General features: G+C 44.5%; 1 protein-coding gene across 5 annotated transcripts in view; it reads right to left on the bottom strand.

The window, feature by feature from the left end:
- The window catches only part of shank2b (SH3 and multiple ankyrin repeat domains 2b), a 152,691-nt gene that overhangs the window by 124,114 nt on the left and 10,313 nt on the right, over positions 1 to 18,264 (bottom strand). For all 5 annotated transcript variants that reach the window (XM_056250875.1, XM_056250877.1, XM_056250876.1 and 2 more), the window contains exon 2: positions 1,072 to 1,265. In XM_056250875.1, coding sequence (XP_056106850.1) covers positions 1,072 to 1,257 — 186 coding nt within the window. In that variant the 5' untranslated portion in view covers positions 1,258 to 1,265. The remainder of the gene's footprint in view (positions 1 to 1,071; positions 1,266 to 18,264) is intronic.

Here is an 18,264-nt window from a genome sequence, read left to right as displayed (position 1 = left end):
GCTGATGCAAATGATTGCATGCCAATGTGCATTGGCTTGTTTTAGTTTCACTCGAAGTAGATTGGCTCTCTAGCGAGATTCCTATTGGTCAGTCTGACCTACGTCTCCGTTCCCTCCCTCAGGGAACGAGGGTTACCATAAGTAACCGAGACGTTTCTTGGGATACTTTGAAAGAATACTCATCAGAAAAATTGCTTTTTTTCCCTTTTTTGTGTTAGGAAATAATGAACTCTATCCTACTTCTTATTCAGTTACTGTGACTGAGATGATATTGTTGACATGTAAATGCAGAATATGGAAACCGGGATAATTGTAACGCTCAATAAATATCACACTGGAAATAACACAATATGCTAACCATAACCTTATCACCAATGTGCCAGCACAATTCAATACTTCCTAAAATAAAATTTTCAGTAATGACAGGCACAGATATTTTTTTTAAAACCTGTTTGGAGCATGAGCAGTAAAAATGGTTTCTATTAGTGATTTTCATTTACAATAAATCAAATTCTACATTTTTAGCCTGGTTTGGTTGCAATATTACAATAAATTGGGCTGCAATGCATGAAGTATGCCAACCCATCATACATTTATCATAATCGTATTGAGTAGATTTTAAACTATCGTTGTAGTGACGTTTATGGATTTTTTTTAAAGTGTCATTTTGGGACTTAAAGTTCACTTAAAGTTAATATTTTAAACTATATTTTGCATATTAACCTATTTGTTGTGCTTGCTTGTGTGTCAAATTTTCAAATATATAAAACTATTACTTTCACATTTGGAAAAGGCTCGTCTATACATGATATTGCCTTTCTGAACTTTCTTCATTTAATGCATGAAAATGTAATTTTCTACTTTACGAGTGTAAAATAGGTCAAAAACTTGTTGCCTCTCCCAGTTGCATCCGTTTTCATTTTTTAGTCCACTAAAACCCAAACAGCTCTAAAGAGAAGACTGAAACTGTAAGAAGGAAGCAGTTTACTGTTATAATATAATTTTGAAAGGTCCACATGGCCCAACAGCCTGAGGTGAAACACGAGTGTTTGTATGAGTGTGTGAACGCACAGACTGCTGCAGGTCAGGGATGACCACACAGATGAGCGTTGTGTCTCGCAGGCTGTTGTCCAGTCGGCCACTGGTAGGTCGATCCAGCCTGGGAGGCTCATCTCGGGAACTGTCTGATTCCGAACTGACCGAGTCCGAGAAACTCTGAGCCATTTCCTCCTCGCTAGACATGGGGCTCCGCGGCATGATCAACACTGTGGAGAGAGAGAGACAATTTTACAATAAATTCAATAGCGTGCATAATCCATACTTTTTCTTTCAATTTTAAATAAAGTTTTTAAAAAAAACTTAAGTAAACTAACTAAATTAAATTACACAAAAATATTAACCAATGAATAAATAAATACCCAATGCTGGAAAATGAAAATGATTTGCTTGTAAGTATTTCATAGCAATATTCTAGTTTAAAATTACCTTGTAAAGATTGCATGCAGATCAAATCTACAATGATCTGTAATGTAAAGTAGAGTCCTGCGCGGGACTGTTTTCTTCATCCCGCTCCCGCCCGCGCCCGCCGAATTTTTTACCATTACCGCCCGCTCCCGCAACGTAAGTTATGTGAACATTACACTCCCGCCCGCTCCCGCAATATGTATGTCCACTCCCGCCCGCACCCGCAAAACTCGGATAATTTATTCCCGCACAATAATAGAGATGCACTGACTTTGTGTCTTCTCCCGTCCCGCAGGAAAAAAACGCGTATTTGTATTGCTATTGTTAAAGAGATTCATGGGGTTGTTGGTTTCGTTTCCCTGGCCTGCATGTATTCTGACGCACTGATCAGGAAGATGAATAGTAAATGTCAGACTTGCCTTGCTCAGGTTTTGTGCTGTAAATACCTCGTTTAAGGTTCTTTTCCACATCATTGACATCTCCATCATGTCGTTAGGCTACCTCCCAATCCCGCAGAGGTTTTTTGTCCGCCCATTCCCGCCCGCAGCAAATGGTGCGTTCACGTGCTATGGTAATTATGGTAAATACCAAAAGCCGACATGGAAAATGCACATGAACACCCCCTCATGTGGTATTTTCCACTGGGCAACTCGTAGAATATTTTGATGCACGAGTTGCCGAGATGAGATTACCTTTGACCTTTTCAAAATGGCGGAGAGCAACGCAAGATTTGTGAATGGTAAAAATATGTCCTATTCATGATCTAGAAAATATACAGCATATTATTTACGGTTGAGTTTTGATAAATCATTTTCTTGCTGTAGCAGATGACTTAAGCAATCTAAAATAGTTTTAGCTAAATAACAGGTCTGGATCTCCATCTTTTTACCACATTATGACAACAAAAGCACTTGAACACAACACACCAGTTCACAAGTGGAAAATATCATATTTTCCATAGCACGTGAACGCACCAAAAGTTCAAACCGCCCGCTCCCGCGAGATTTGCGTTGGGTCCCGCGGGACCCGGCGGGACTCAATCCCAATGCAGCCCTCTAATGTAAAGATCAACATGCACTTAAACTGCAGCATATGAATATAATTCTAATTCCCAAAATGCACCAAAAAAAAAAAAACTATTTGTCTTAATAAAAAGGCAGTGAAAACATTATTTTTTTAATTACTGGAAAATACAATACTGGAATTAACTGGAATATAATTTGGAAAATAAAATAACATATTGGAAAAACTGGAAAATAAAATACTGGATAATAACTGGATTTTTTTTTTTAAATAAATAAAATAAAATGGAAAATAAAATAAAATGGAATTAACTGGAATATAATTTAGAAAATAAATTAAAATATTAGCCAAAAATAATATACTGAAAAATACAATTCTGGATAATAATATAAAGTGAAAAATAAACTAAAATAAAAATATGATGAATAACCTATAATACAACATCACAAACCAACTCTAAGTGGTTCAAATGGTTCCTGAAGAGGGTCATTTGATGGATCAGCCTATTGTCCAGTCTAGGCGAAGTCATTTCAGAGGCGAAGTAAGTTATTATAACTTGACAAAAGATTGCCAAGACAATCTTGTTTTATTTTGAATTAAAATAATGTGCACCGATGAATCACAATAAGCACAAAGACCAGGAACATATTAATAAAGTAAAGATGTCACGGTTCATGGATTCATTGACTCGCCCTCGCTAGGTGTGTGCGTGTTGTGTGAATGGGCGCGGCTCATCAGCACGGCTCGTTATCTCCGCTGATGAGCTGATCAGCGCCAGCTGTTTTGAATGAGAATGTCCTATATATTGTTTGTCATGTTGTCTGGTCTCTGTCAGATGGTTGTTGAGGTTTACGGATTACTCACCGTCCTTTCTCCTTGCCCAGTGTCTGTTCTCCTGTTGTTTGGACTCTGCCCTGTTCTGAGGAGCGTCAGCCGTATCCAGTCTGTTCCTGATCCGGTGTTTTCCGCCTCGTTCTGGGAAGCAGCAGCCGCTTCCAGAGACTGTTCCTGATCTGTGGTATCTGCCCTTTTCTGAGAGGATTCTGCTGTTTCCTGCCTTGCCGTCTGCCCACGGAGTCCTGTGTTACCGAGCCTGTGTTCTGTCGCCTGTCTGTCGTCCACTGCATTGTTTGCCACTACCTTGTGTTTAATAAACACCTGTATTTACTCGCGATTGAATCCACGACTGTTCTTTCGTGCCGTGACAGAACCATCTGACCACCTACATGGATTCAGCGAGTGCAGCCGAGGTCGGGAAGATGGTCGCCGAGAACCACGCCCGCATGGATCGACAAGATGAACAGATCGGATCCTCGGGTCGGGCGATACAGGCTCTGGTAACACAGGTGTCGGAGCTCACCTCTCAAATACAACGTCTGAGAGGTCCCGCTGCGCCAGCCCCGCCCCCGCCTGTTCCCCCGGAGTCTCCGAACTTCAACCGACCAGAGCCGCGCATTCCCACTCCGGAGAGGTATTCTGGGGAACCAGACCTGTGCAGAGCGTTTTTAACAAAATGCTCTATTTTTTTCTCTCTCCAGCCTGTGACGTTTTCCTCTGAGGAGAGTAAGGTGGCACTCGTTATGACGCTGCTGTCTGGACGCGCGGCTCAGTGGGGAACAGCGGTGTGGCAGAATAGACACGCTTGCTGCTCCTCGTTCCAAGCACTCGAGCAAGAGATGAGGCGCGTGTTCGACCGCGCGGTTGCCGGACGGGAGGCGGCCCGCCATCTTGTCGATCTCCGTCAGAATAACAGCTCTGTTTCCGACTATTCCATCCAGTTTCGGACATTGGCCGCCGAGTGCAAATGGAACGAGGAGGCGCAGTGGGACCTTTTCCTGCATGGGCTGGCTGACCGTGTTCAGAAGGAAATTTACACACTGGAATTACCCAAGACTCTTGATGGACTGATTGAACTGGCAATCCGAGTCGATGCACGCCTACAACAGAGAGGGAATCGACAGTTCCAGACTCCGAGGGTGGAGGTCGCGGAGTTTCCCGGTTTCAGAGTAACGAACACGGTCAGTTCCTCGAACGATCCGGAGCCCATGCAGGTAGGTCGAGCTCGACTCTCCCGGGAGGAGAGAGAACACCGCCGCTCGAGGGGTCTGTGTCTTTACTGCGGGGAGGCCGGCCACTTCGTTTCCACCTGTCCTTTAAAAGGCCAAGCCCGGCGGTAGGACGGAGGCTACTGTCGGGCGGACTTTCCTTGACCAGACCCTCGAACGCCACCCTCCTCCCGGTGAGACTCCAGTGGGCAGATCATTCCTTCAACGGCCAGGCGCTGGTGGATTCAGGAGCGGAGGGAAACCTGATGGACTCGTCGTTGGCCCACAAGCTTCACCTCCCCATCACTGCCTTGGACCACCCTATCACCATCCACGCACTAAATGGACAGGAACTCCCGGGCATCACTCACATTACTGGGCTCGTCACACTCATCACTTCGGGTAACCACACTGAGAGGATTTCACTCTATCTCACTCGGTCACCTCACGCTCCCCTTGTCCTGGGTCATCCGTGGCTGGTGACACACGGACCCCGGATAGAGTGGGGACAGAACTCTGTGTCCAGTTGGAGTGAGAAATGTTATGCCTCATGTCTTTTGTCTGCTGTTCCGTCTGTTTCTCGTTCTGTGTTGCAGGAGGAGCCAGTGAACCTGTCTAACGTGCCACCGGAGTATCTAGACCTGAAGGAAGTGTTCAGTAAGTCCCGGGCTGCTTCTCTTCCTCCGCATCGTCCTTACGACTGTGCTATATTTGGGCTTTCCAACTCCCCAGCGGTCTTCCAGGCACTCGTCAATGATGTGTTGAGAGACATGGTAGATCAGTTCATATATGTTTACCTGGATGACATATTGATTTTTTCTTCGTCTCTCCAGGAGCACGTTCAACACGTCAGACGAGTGCTTCAGAGGTTGCTAGAGAATGGGCTTTTTGTCAAGGCGGAGAAATGCGCGTTTCATGCACAGTCTGTTCCTTTTCTAGGGTACATCATCTCGTCTGAGGGAATACGAATGGATCCTGAGAAGGTTAAGGCTGTGGTGGAGTGGCCAAGTCCAGATTCCCGTAAGGCCCTACAGAGGTTTCTGGGGTTCGCCAACTTCTACCGGCGTTTTATTCGCAACTTCAGCCAACTAGCCGCGCCTCTGACTGCCTTGACCTCCCCCAGAACGGTGTTCAGGTGGTCAGACACAGCGGAGGCTGTGTTTGCTAAACTTAAGGGCCGCTTCGTTTCAGCCCCCATCCTTATAGCCCCTGATTCATCACGTCAGTTCGTGGTGGAGGTCGATGCGTCAGAGGTAGGGGGTAGGAGCAGTGCTGTCCCAGCGTTCTCCCACAGACGACAAGATGCATCCCTGCGCGTTTTTTTCCCGCCGCTTATCGCCTGCCGAACGTAACTACGACATCGGTAACAGAGAGTTGTTGGCAGTCAAGTTAGCGTTGGAAGAATGGCGTCACTGGCTAGAGGGGTCGGGGGTACCTTTTATCGTCTGGACCGATCACAAGAACTTGGAATATATCAGAACTGCCAAAAGATTGAACTCCAGGCAGGCTCGGTGGGCACTTTTTTTCGGTCGTTTTGATTTTGTTCTCTCGTATCGCCCGGGTTCCAAGAACATCAAACCCGACTCTTTATCTCGTATTTTTGACCGTTCCGAACGCCCGTCTACTCCCGAGTGCATTTTACCCGAGACCCTATTTGTCTCCACACTCACATGGGAGGTCGAGTCGAAGGTCAAGTCGGCCTTAGAAGGGGTAACGCCTCCGCCCGGTTGCCCACCGAATCGCTTGTTTGTGCCGGAGGGATTACGATCCGACGTTATCCAGTGGGGGCATTGTTCCAACGTGGCTTGTCATCCAGGAGTTAATCGTACTAGTTATTTAGTCAAGCAACGATTCTGGTGGCCACTTATGGCTCGTGACATCCACAGTTTTGTTTTGGCTTGCTCGATTTGTGCCATTGGTAAGACTTCCAATCGACCTCCAGATGGGTTACTTCAACCGCTGCCTGTCCCTTCGAGACCCTGATCCCACATAGCGCTAGATTTTATTACCGCCCTCCCACCCTCCCAAGGTAACACGGTCGTTTTAACCGTGGTGGACCGGTTCTCTAAGGCGGCTCATTTCATCCCCTTGCCCAAATTACCTTCAGCCAAGGAGACGGCGTTGACAGTCGTAGACCACGTCTTCCGCTTACATGGCCTCCCGGTGGACGTGGTCTCCGACAGGGGACCCCAGTTTGTGTCCAAATTTTGGCGTGAATTTTGTAGATTGCTGGGAGCGACTGTCAGTCTGTCCTCAGGGTTTCATCCCCAGAGCAATGGCCAAACCGAGAGAGCCAACCAAGATTTGGAAAGGGCGTTACGATGTTTGGTCTCCAAGAATCCTTCTTCCTGGAGTCAGCAACTCTCTATGGTGGAGTACGCGCACAATACGTTACCGGTGTCGTCAACCGGCCTATTTCCGTTTGAGTGTAGTGTAGGTTACCAGCCACCAATTTTTCCCAGTCTGGAATCCGAAGTCGCGGTTCCCTCCGCCCACGCCTTTATCCAGAGGTGTCAACGCACGTGGATCAGAGCCCGTGAGACTCTGCTCCAGGTGGGTGCACGCACCAAGGCTAAGGCCGATCGGCACCGGTCTAAACCTCCCGTATACGTCGTTGGTCAAAAAGTGTGGCTTTCAACCAGGAACATTCTGCTCCGCTCCGTTTCTAATAAACTTGCTCCCAAATTTATTGGCCCATTTACTGTCACCAAGATCATTAGTCCGGTGGCAGTCCGCCTCAACCTTCCTCCAGCGTACAGAAGGATTCATCCCGTTTTCCATGTATCTAAAATTAAACCTGTGTTTCAGTCACACATTAATCCGCCTGCCCCGGTTCCCCCCCCCGCCGCGACTCGTAGATGGGGAACCAACGTATTCGGTTAATCGTATACTGGATTCAAGACGGAGGGGACGCGGATTCCAGTATTTGGTGGACTGGGAGGGTTACGGTCCGGAGGAGAGAAGTTGGGTTCCTGCCAGGGACATCCTGGACCACTCCCTTATCGATGATTACAATCGACAGGTAAGGGTGTCTGGGAATGCCAGGCGGCATTCCTAGGAGGGGGGGTACTGTCACGGTTCATGGATTCATTGACTCGCCCTCGCTAGGTGTGTGCGCGTTGTGTGAATGGGCGCGGCTCATCAGCACGGCTCGTTATCTCCGCTGATGAGCTGATCAGCGCCAGCTGTTTTGAATGAGAATGTCCTTTATATTGTTTGTCATGTTGTCTGGTCTCTGTCAGATGGTTGTTGAGGTTCACGGATTACTCACCGTCCTTTCTCCTTGCCCAGTGTCTGTTCTCCTGTTGTTTGGACTCTGCCCTGTTCTGAGGAGCGTCAGCCGTATCCAGTCTGTTCCTGATCCGGTGTTTTCCGCCTCGTTCTGGGAAGCAGCAGCCGCTTCCAGAGACTGTTCCTGATCTGTGGTATCTGCCCTTTTCTGAGAGGATTCTGCTGTTTCCTGCCTTGCCGTCTGCCCACGGAGTCCTGTGTTACCGAGCCTGTGTTCTGTCGCCTGTCTGTCGTCCACTGCATTGTTTGCCACTACCTTGTGTTTAATAAACACCTGTATTTACTCGCGATTGAATCCACGACTGTTCTTTCGTGCCGTGACAAAAGAGGGGCAATTTTGATATCCTGTTGACTTGAGTGCTTATTATTCCCATACATAATATTTTTATATTGCTATCTGGTCATTTAGCTCCACTGGTTTATCTCTCTGTGGCCTTTTGTGAATTCACTGGGTTCACCAAATGTTGCTGAACAGTCCCTATCTGCCAAGACTGAGCGTGTTTATATTTCTTCCGTGGATGACTTTAGGAGCACAGCAAGTACACTGAAATGTCAGACTGTATATCACGTCATTTTAATATTCTTCTTTTGGGTCTGCACTACCTTGCAGGGATAATCGAACTGACACTCACCTGAAAATGAAAATGGCCTTGTTTATCACAAACTTTTGATAAATTAACAAACCAAACTGTAGTTTTACTTTTACTTCACTACATTCCAAAGCATAATAATTTTTTTTTTTAATTAAATAAAATACAAATATTTAAAACTTAAAACATTGTTTATTTGTGGCTACATTTTAAATCCCACATCATGGGGCTCACAGACATTTGGACGCTTATTGTATATTTTATTGGCATTTATTCATTACATCGGATTAAAGGTTTCCAAAAGGGACAGATGGAGCTTTGAAATCACGTTTGAAATCACAAGACTTTTGAATGGCAAACAAAATGTCTGGGTGTTTGGGGGAGGGGGGGGGGGGGGGGGGGACGGCGAGCAATATCAGACAATGACAGAGACGCAGAAAGAGAAGAGACTCAGACAGTAACTAAAGCAAAGAGGTCAGGTGAAATATCTGACTAAACGGCACTAAATTAAAGCCTAAATCATCACGGTATGTGCAAACGAGACGAAGCGAGACAGCTGAAGATTAATTAGAAGCGCTCATCACATTCCCTGTCCATTTTACCCTGTGAAAGGTTCGAGAATAATAAAATTGACCTTTCTGTGCTAGCGCATCTTGATAATGCTAAACTACCGAGTCAAATAACTGCCATTGAATAAAACACCACGATACCGACGATTAAGGGGGCTTCGGTGTAAGAATATGCTTTTATGAGATGTTGTTACACTATCTGCTTATGTAGTGTGTGGAAGTAATGTCCATTATTGAGTGTAACCATGCTTGTTAGTGAAAGCCCACGGTTTCATACGCTAAATGCGCTGGTGAAAACCAGGCGTTGTTGTGTCTCTCTCGAGTCAGTCAGAAGGCCCTGTCATTCATCAGGGCTGTCAGTGTTGGTTTTCTCGCTCGACCTTTACAGTCGCCCGCCACCAAGACGGGATTCAAGAGGCAGGAAGCATTTGTCGACTATCGCTTGAAGGGTATCACCAATTAAAACCTTACAGTGTGGAGAGGAAATTGCACCCACCACCACATACACTTTAGTGCTAAGAAGCTGCCAGCAGATTTAACACAACTTCAGTGTTGGCAGATAAACAGACACCACTGAAGTCCTTTCACAGTCGTGTTATTGTGCGCTGGATGATATATTGGTTTCCTGTGAAGTGAATATTATCCAGTTGTGGGCATTTAAATAAATTACACAGTACATGCTTTCATCTTGCTGAATTAATAAGATATTATTTGCTTGTGAGAAGTTCAAAGCAACACTAAGCGTAACATAACCTTGCAGAGGTTACATGAAGATACAATCAGCAATATATATTGAATTAATATCATTTTAATTCCCAAATTACTGCAAAAATCACCTTGACTAGCCTTTTTTTTTTTTTTTTTTTTAAATGGCAGCGATCAAAACAAAACAAAAATAAAAACACTGGAAAATAGCCTAATTGTACAAAACATAACATAATATGAATATGATAAGTGATACAATTATTTCAAATAAAATATGAAAGTGAAAAAAACCTTGCAGAGGTTACATGCAGATTAACTAGATACAATTTATAATGTAAAGATGAGCACGCACTTTAAGCTGATGCATATGAATTATCATATTCGAATTCCCCAAATCCACTTCAAATCACTGCAAAAATCACCTTGAGTGGCCTATTGATTTTATAAAAAGGCAGCGATAAAAACAACAAAACAAAACATAAAAAAATTATATTGGAAAATAATCTATGAATATGATCATAATATGAAATTACATCAAATAAAATATTAACTAATATGCTGGAAAATAAAACGTAGCGACTTGGTGCATTAATAAAGAATATGTGGTCACAGGTGTGCATTTATTGGCAGTTTATGATGGCTTCGAATGCAGCTTGTGCAATCATAATTCATACATTATACAGTAGATTTCATATTTTGGACTTGATATACATACTCAGATGCATTAGAATTATACATTAGATTACAAAATCATACATTTAATTTCCAGAATTCATTATTAGTTCAGAGTCACTTGCGGTTTCTGACTATTTTGGGTGTTTATTTATTACACTTGATTATACAAGATGCTAATATGGCAGCAATTCTCAGGAAGCAGAAAAAAACAACCACATACAGTACTGACCTAGAAGCATAATTTACTGTATTTAATAAGTTCAAGTTTATTTTCCCTGTTAACTTCAAAAACACACACCGGTGCTTTTTCATTACGCCAATTATTTATTAAAAGTGCTGCCAAAATATTCACTCTGAATGTCTGCCACTGTTGCCACGACGACTACTAAACACATTTGCATTGTTATAGTTAATCGAAGTGATGCATTAAGCTTTTTTTTCTTAAATGGCTGGTTTGGTCTAAACTGTCATAATGCGTTAGGAGGCTTAAAACGTAACTTAATATCTTACGCGTATCAAGGAGCATAAGAAGGATTCTGGAGGGAATTAAGCTCACCCTAATATCCTGAAAAACAACAGAAGTAATATTTTTCTTCCTGAGATTTGTCGAGGATCTCTTATGAAGGTTGGTTCACTTCTGGGTAGTCACTGTATCATTTTACACAGGGTTTCTCTATTCCAAAAGCCTGCCTGAGGGCAGTCAAACTTGCTGTTTCAGAAACACGGACAGTAGCAGGAACTGACAGCTCTCCGAGAGCTCAACCTTCCCATAAACATATACTGTATTTGAGAAGCATCTAATACTGCACCCTTCATTAAACCAATGCACAAACATTAATATTTCACAACCAATTTATTTTTCATCAAAAAGTGCTGTGGATGTTGCATCAAAAGCTCTTGGGTTTATATTTTTTGCAATATAGCAACTCTAAAACTCCAATCCCATCCTCATAAAACAAAAAGAGCAATAACAAAAATGTTGTGTTTGCTCATGCAAACCTCACCACCATAATGCAAGGAGGATGGTTGCCAGGGTGTTGCTATGGTGTTCTAGATAGTTTATAGGGCGTTGCTAGGGTGTTCTAGATGATTGCTAGCCTGCTAGGTGATCAAAAGAGCCTGTGCTCAAATTTGTACACTGAAAAATATGCTAACCTAAAAAAAAGTGCTAACATAATATACCATTCAAAAGTTTGGGGTCAGTGGAATTTTTTTTTTTTTTTTTTAAGAAATTCATACTTTTTTCAGAGGAAGCATTACATTTATCAAAAGGGATAAATCGCTACTTCAAATAAATGCTGTTTTTTTCTATTTACAAATATATGAAGCAGCACAACTGACTTTTTAACATTGATAATAATAAGAAATGTCTATTGAGCAGCAAATCAGCATATTAGAATGATTTCTGAAGGACCATGTGACACTGAAGACTGGAATAATGATGCTGAAAATTCAGCTTTGCATCACAGGAATTAATGATATTTTAAAAAAATATTAAAATAGAAATATTTCACACTGCATTTATTTGACTTCTTTCAAAAATATAAACAAATCTTATCAACCCAAACTATTGAATGTTATTGTAAATAAGTCCAAAACACTATTTAACAGCACTGAATTAAGCTAAATACATTACGTTACAACAGCTAAACAACAGGGTTATGATATTAAAAATAGCTCCTTTACAGCCCCTTTTTACAGAGTTTGACAATCTGGTCTGCAAATACGGCTGATTCCCTCCTTCAAAGAGATTTCTCAGCCATTTTATCATCCGCCAGGCGACGGTCCTAAGTCCAATCTCTTAGAAAAGAAATAGGACAGCTCTCGTCAACAAACCACACGGTGTGCAATCATTCATGTCCATAACCGTTAGATGCCACATTTGACTGAGCAATAGAAGTGAAGCTTCTGTGAACTGCCTGAAAGGAGAAGGGTAACTAAAGTATGGGTTTCATCTGGGCCAACGAGTAAACCACAGACAAGAGCGGAAAGAAACAGAGCTGTGGGACTCAAAGGAGCAATAGAGTGAGACGGGGGGATAGACAGGGAGTGGAAAGTGGCATACAGAGGCGAATAGAGAAGGAGAGCGGAAGGGGGACGGGCTGGCCTGGATCTGTGTCCGCTTGCCTTACCCCTGGTGACTTAACAGCAACACCGCACAGCTGTAAAATAGGGCAAGACTAGGGCTCGCGTATACGCTGGTGCAAGACAGAACAAATCACAGTCTGAACATCAGTGTTATAAACAAGCGAGGTGAAGCTGATGAAAAATAAATGAGAAGCAAGGCCCAGTTCTATCACAACATGTCATCTAACCCCTCCCATGGGCTGCCTGCGTTCAATCTGAGCTCATCGAGGAATCCGCACGTCAATACGCAGGACAATTATTGCCCCCGGAGGACCGACTATCAGTAGACTACAAACAATGGCAGTATATTGTTTCTCAAATAGGTTTTCATCTTTTTATTCATCAATCCATTCAACCGCTCACTCTCTAGGGAAAATTGAATCAATTTAGAGGCTCCATTTAATGATTCCTTCTCTCCACGAATTGTCATCAATTACACCACAGTCCTTAACTGAAGAGCATGTAATATAGTGATGAAGCCATCAGAGCTTAATGAAATGCCCTTATGTGGATTAATTTGATAAATGGATGCCCAGTGTTGGGGAACTAGCCTACTCTCCAAGCAGCAGAGCAGAAAAACAAAAGAAAAAAAATAGCACTAAAGTTACTTAAAGGTACAATATGTAAGATTTTTGTAATAAAATATTCAAAAACCACTTGCACAGTGTGATACATTTCATGCAGTTGTGTACTTACATTATCCCAAAATTTGTAAATCCTGAGAAATCCCAGTTTTATGTAATGGCTTGTCCCTTGTCATTGTCGCATTTCAATGAAGTAATATCCGTGCTATCCTCGGTTTCCGCTTGTAAAAACCATAGAAATAATACTTAGACACCTCATTAGTGCCCGTTTCAATGGGCCGCTTTATGTAAGCTGCTAATGAGGGATCTATGTATAGAAAACAAGTACAGAAAAATCCAGAAAGAAAAAAACGTAAACATAGATCAACTGAGGCAAGCAGGCTTTGGGACAAACGGAGAAATAAAACAAGGATCAATATCGGCATGGCGTTTTCAGGATGGAGAGAGCTTTGTGACAAACTTGGACTTGATCTGTCGACAGAGATTCCGCTCTCGCATGTGTTTTGATAGACAGGTAAGCAAAAATATATTATTTATTGTACACATATTGCACTTGGTTTGTACTTCAGTAACGCTTTTTATCAAGTCTGGTGACTAAGTCTATGGAAGTGAAATTACAGTGTTGAACACAAATATTTAGCCATTACTTAAAAAATACGGTGGGTTTGTTCAAATGTACTTTTAGTTTTTTTTTTTTTTAACTGCGCAGCCAAGAGCCAACCCACCAAATCATTTGACAAATAGTCACATATTAGTAACAGGCTAATATAGCATTACATTTCACGAATCACGATCCTTGCAGCTAATTCATTATGAGGACATAAAATAGTGTGATCAAACGGACAGGTTATACAAAAACTAATTTATTTGCTGATGTATAATTTATATGATTCGTGAATTCCATACATCTCTGGATGGTGAAAACGACATCTCCCATAGTTCCACTCTCCTTCATAGTGTCATCAAGCTTCGCCTTTGTTATGGTTTTGAAAATGCGACCTCTGGCGAAGAAAAAATGACAGATTGTACCTTTAGGAGAGCAACATTTTATAATACTTTGTATTATTTTCTGTATTATTATTATTGTTGTTTTTCCTTAATTTCACATTATCTGAACTGTTATTTAGTATTGCTCTCTGTTTGACTGGGATTAAACTAAAAACAATATTTAAAGGGGTGATGAACTGAGAAATCAAATTTTCCTTGAGGTTTTGACATCTAAGAGGTCATCAAATTATAAGAATATCCTGTAAGTTTCAGAACTGAAAACGTCCTTGTTAGTCCAATAAAAGCTTATATTGACACCAGGCTCAGCAAACGACTCGTTGTTCAAAGTGGGGAACTATGACGACAAAGAGGATAAAACACCACCCCCGCAGAAGAAGATCAACGCCTACTTCAACGCGGCCGGTTTAGCCCCGCCCACCGATTCGCGCATTACACGAAACTCATTATAATATGCAAAACGCTAGTTACGCATGTAACTGTGGTTCTGTGAATTCTGGATGACCGCCAGAGGCAGTGTAAACACTATGGATTATCGCAGCGCCAGCTAGATAGGTCGAGAGAATATACCAACAAAGTCACGTGGCGTGACGTATGCTGAGCCCTGGAGGGTAAAGCTACAGTAGCTCAGCACTCTACCTCGGTACGCCTTTCTCGCGCATTCCGAGTGACAGAGAACTCTGGCGGTCATCCAGAATTCACAGAACCACAGTTACATGCGTAACTAGCGTTCTGTTTCATTCTTACTGACCGCCAGAGGCAGTGTAAACACTATGGATGACACATACCAACATAGTCATGAGGAATGCCACCCACCTGATGAAATTAAGGCTGTTCCAGAAGAACCGCAGAACTAACGGCATGATGAGCAGCAACGTTGACCTTATAAAACCGGGCAAACGTGCATGGAGAAGCCCAGGTAGCAGCAGTGCAGATATCCACCAGGGAAACTCCTCTAAAAACAGCCCATGAAGATGAAATGGCCCTAGTGGAATGGCAAGTTAGTCTCCAGGGCAGTGGTCTCCCTGCCGCCTTGTAAGCCAGCGTAATGGTCTCCACTATCCAGTTCGACAACCTCTGTTTCGACACTGGAGCACCTTTCTTCACACCACCATGGCAGACAAATAACTGGTCTGACCGTCTAAATTGAACAGTAGAGTTCACATAACACTTCAAGGCCCGAACAGGACACAAGAGTTGGGCACTTGAATCGGACCCTGAAGAAGTCTGAAAGGAGGCCAGTTCAATATGCTGATTTATGAACTGAGGAAGAAGGACCTTCGGAAGAAAAGAAGGATTGGGTCGTAGAACCACCCCGGAGCCATCCGGTAACCAACGCAAGCACAGTTCACTAACAGACAACGCGTGCAACTCACTGACTCGTTTCGCAGTAGCAATAGCTAACAAAAAAGAAGTCTTCAAGGACAACCATTTAATGTCAACATTTTGCAAGGGCTCAAACTGGGGTGAGCACAGGAATGCAAGTACGAGTGACAAATCCCACACAGGAAAATGAGGATTCCGAGCAGGGTTCAGACGGCGTGCGCCCTTCAGAAAACTGCAGACAAGACGGTGAGAGCCAAGAGAAGAGCCACCAACTGGAACATGATATGCAGAAATTGCAGCAACGTACACTTTCAACGTGGAAGCTGCTTTTCCTTCCTCCAGTAAACGTTGAAGAAAACTTAAGACACGCGGAATGTCGCATGTTGCAGGATCGAGCCCCCGTTCCTTACACCATGCAGAAAAAAGCTTCCAACGGGAAGCATAAATCTGTCGTGTGGAAGAAGCCCTAGCATTAGAGATTGTGTGAATAACAGCAGGGTCACAATGCTCCAGGGAAGGATTTAACCCAATGGCCAGACCCAAAGCTGCAGACGAGCCGGGTCCGGGTGCCAGACACTGGCCTCCAACTGGGAGAGGAGGTCCTTCCTGGGGGGAAGCTTCCATGGATTGCCTGTCAGAAGTCTCAGCAACAAAGGAAACCACGGTCTGGCTGGCCATCGTGGTGCCACGAGTAACACTCTGTGCTTGCACAGGGAGATCCTGTGCAACGTCTCCCATAACAGAGGGGTAGGTGGAAACGCATAAAGCAGGCAGTTCGGCCATTCGTGAGACAGCGCATCCTGGCCCAGGGGGCTCGACACTTCTGTCCTTGCGAACCATAAGCGACAGTGGGTGGTCATCTCTGAAGCAAAAAGATCCACCTCTGCTCTTCCAAATCGTAGCCAGATCTCCTGCACTACATCTGGATGAAGCCTCCATTCTCCTGGATGTACTTGATCCCTGGAAAGAGCATCTGCTGTCTGGTTGCACACTCCTGGAATATGAGCTGCCCTCAGTGAAGCGAGTCGTGGCTGACACCATGTCAGGATCTCGTGAGTCAACCATAGAGACCTGCGGGATCTCGTGCCGCCCTGGTGGTTCAGATGGAACACTGTTGAGGTATTGTCTGACCGAACAAGAACATGGCGGCCTGCCAGAACCGGCATGAAGTACTTTAGAGCCAAGAACACTGCCCTGAGTTCTAGCAGGTTGATATGTTCCGCGGCCTGGATCGGAGTCCAGCGCCCGGAAATACCCCTCCGATTCCACGTTGCCCCCCATCCTGTGAGGGAAGCGTCTGTCGTGACCAACTCCCGACGAGAGGGAACAACACCCAGGGGCACTCCTGCCTTCAGAAACTCTAACTGTCTCCACCGCCTCAACGCACATATGCAACGGTGAGAAATTATAACCAGTTGATGACGATGTCTGGTGGGATCTAGCCGCAAACTGTTGTTCCATAACTGGAGTGGTCTGAGATGGAGTAAACCCAGGGGGATCACAACTGTAGCCGCTGTTAACATCCCTATCAGTCGTAGGACCACCTCGTACTGCAAAGACACACCCGGACGAAAGCGAGCCAAAAGTTGTAGAATGTTTGTCACACGTTCCTGAGATAGGGAGGCAGACATTAGGCAGGAATTCAGGGTCATTCCTATGAACGTAGTGGTCTGTGATGGAATCAAACGGCTCTTTTTCTTGTTCACAGAAAACCCCAGCTTCTGCACATGTCTCAAGAGCAGTCTGGAGTCTTGTACGGCCTGCTGCTCTGTGGGGGCACAGAGAAGCCAGTCGTCCAAATAAGGAAGAATACGGATACCTCTCATCCAAAGAGGAGACAGAGCTGCGCTCACACACCTTGTGAAGACGCGAGGAGCAAGGGAAAGGCCGAAGGGTAGCACTTTGAACTGGTATGCTTGATTCAGGAAACTGAAACGTAGAAACTTTCTGTGATGTACAGCAATTGGGACGTGAAAGTATGCATCTTTCAGATCGACACTTACAAACCAATCGTCTGCTGTCACAGACCGGAGAACATCGGCTGTGCGCAGCATTCGGAAGGGAAGGACCTTCAGGAACAAATTCAGAAGCCTTAAATCGAGAATTGGGCGGAAACCACCGTCCTTCTTTGGAACAAGAAAATAAGTTGAATAGAACCCGTCTCTCTGAACGAGGGGATGGACCTTTTCTATGGCTCCCTTCTCTAACAGTGAACAGATTTCCAGAGAGAGAGCCACTGCGCGAACCGCGTCTCTGACAATCGTAGGAACAATTCTTGAAAATCTGGGAGGCCGGCGCCGAAACTGTAGAGTATATCCCCTGCTCAGAGTCGCCAACACCCAGGGGTCTGCTGTGTTGGATCTCCAGTACTCCAGTTGCTCTACAGAAAAATGATCGACCGCCGGCCTGACTGTCTCAGGCTTTACGTGTGCGATTTTTAGTGGTCGCGGGGGGACGCTGACGGGGCCCTCCCGGAAACTGTCGATGAGGTGGGCGAAAAACTCTCGCATCTTCAGGAACACGAGGTCTTTGAGGGGGCTGTGACTGAGGTGTAGCGTGCCGGCGGAAACGCTGCTCCGATGCGGCATAGTGATGTCGGGTCTGAACCGCTGGCATCCTAAAGGTAGGGTTGCGCTGCACCTGTGTCAGCTGACGAGTGGCTTCAGACAGCTTTACCCGCTTTTCCAACAGTTCCGGAACATTTGGACCAAAGATATGCCCGGGAACAAAAGGAAGATCTCTCAAGGTTTTCTTACAGTCCTCCGGCAGTCGTGCTTGGGCAAGCCACACTTGGCGGCGGGCTGCCAGAAGCGTGGCTGTAAGACTACCCAGCTCGCGGGTCACATGGCCTGTCGCCAAC

This window comes from Rhinichthys klamathensis, unplaced genomic scaffold, assembly GCF_029890125.1.
Source record: "Rhinichthys klamathensis goyatoka isolate OS25496 unplaced genomic scaffold, OSU_Roscu_1.1 h1tg000076l_1, whole genome shotgun sequence".
Lineage (NCBI taxonomy): Eukaryota > Metazoa > Chordata > Actinopteri > Cypriniformes > Leuciscidae > Rhinichthys > Rhinichthys klamathensis.
Note: the sequence above shows the minus strand (reverse complement) of the source record. Positions and strands in the feature narration are given on the sequence as shown.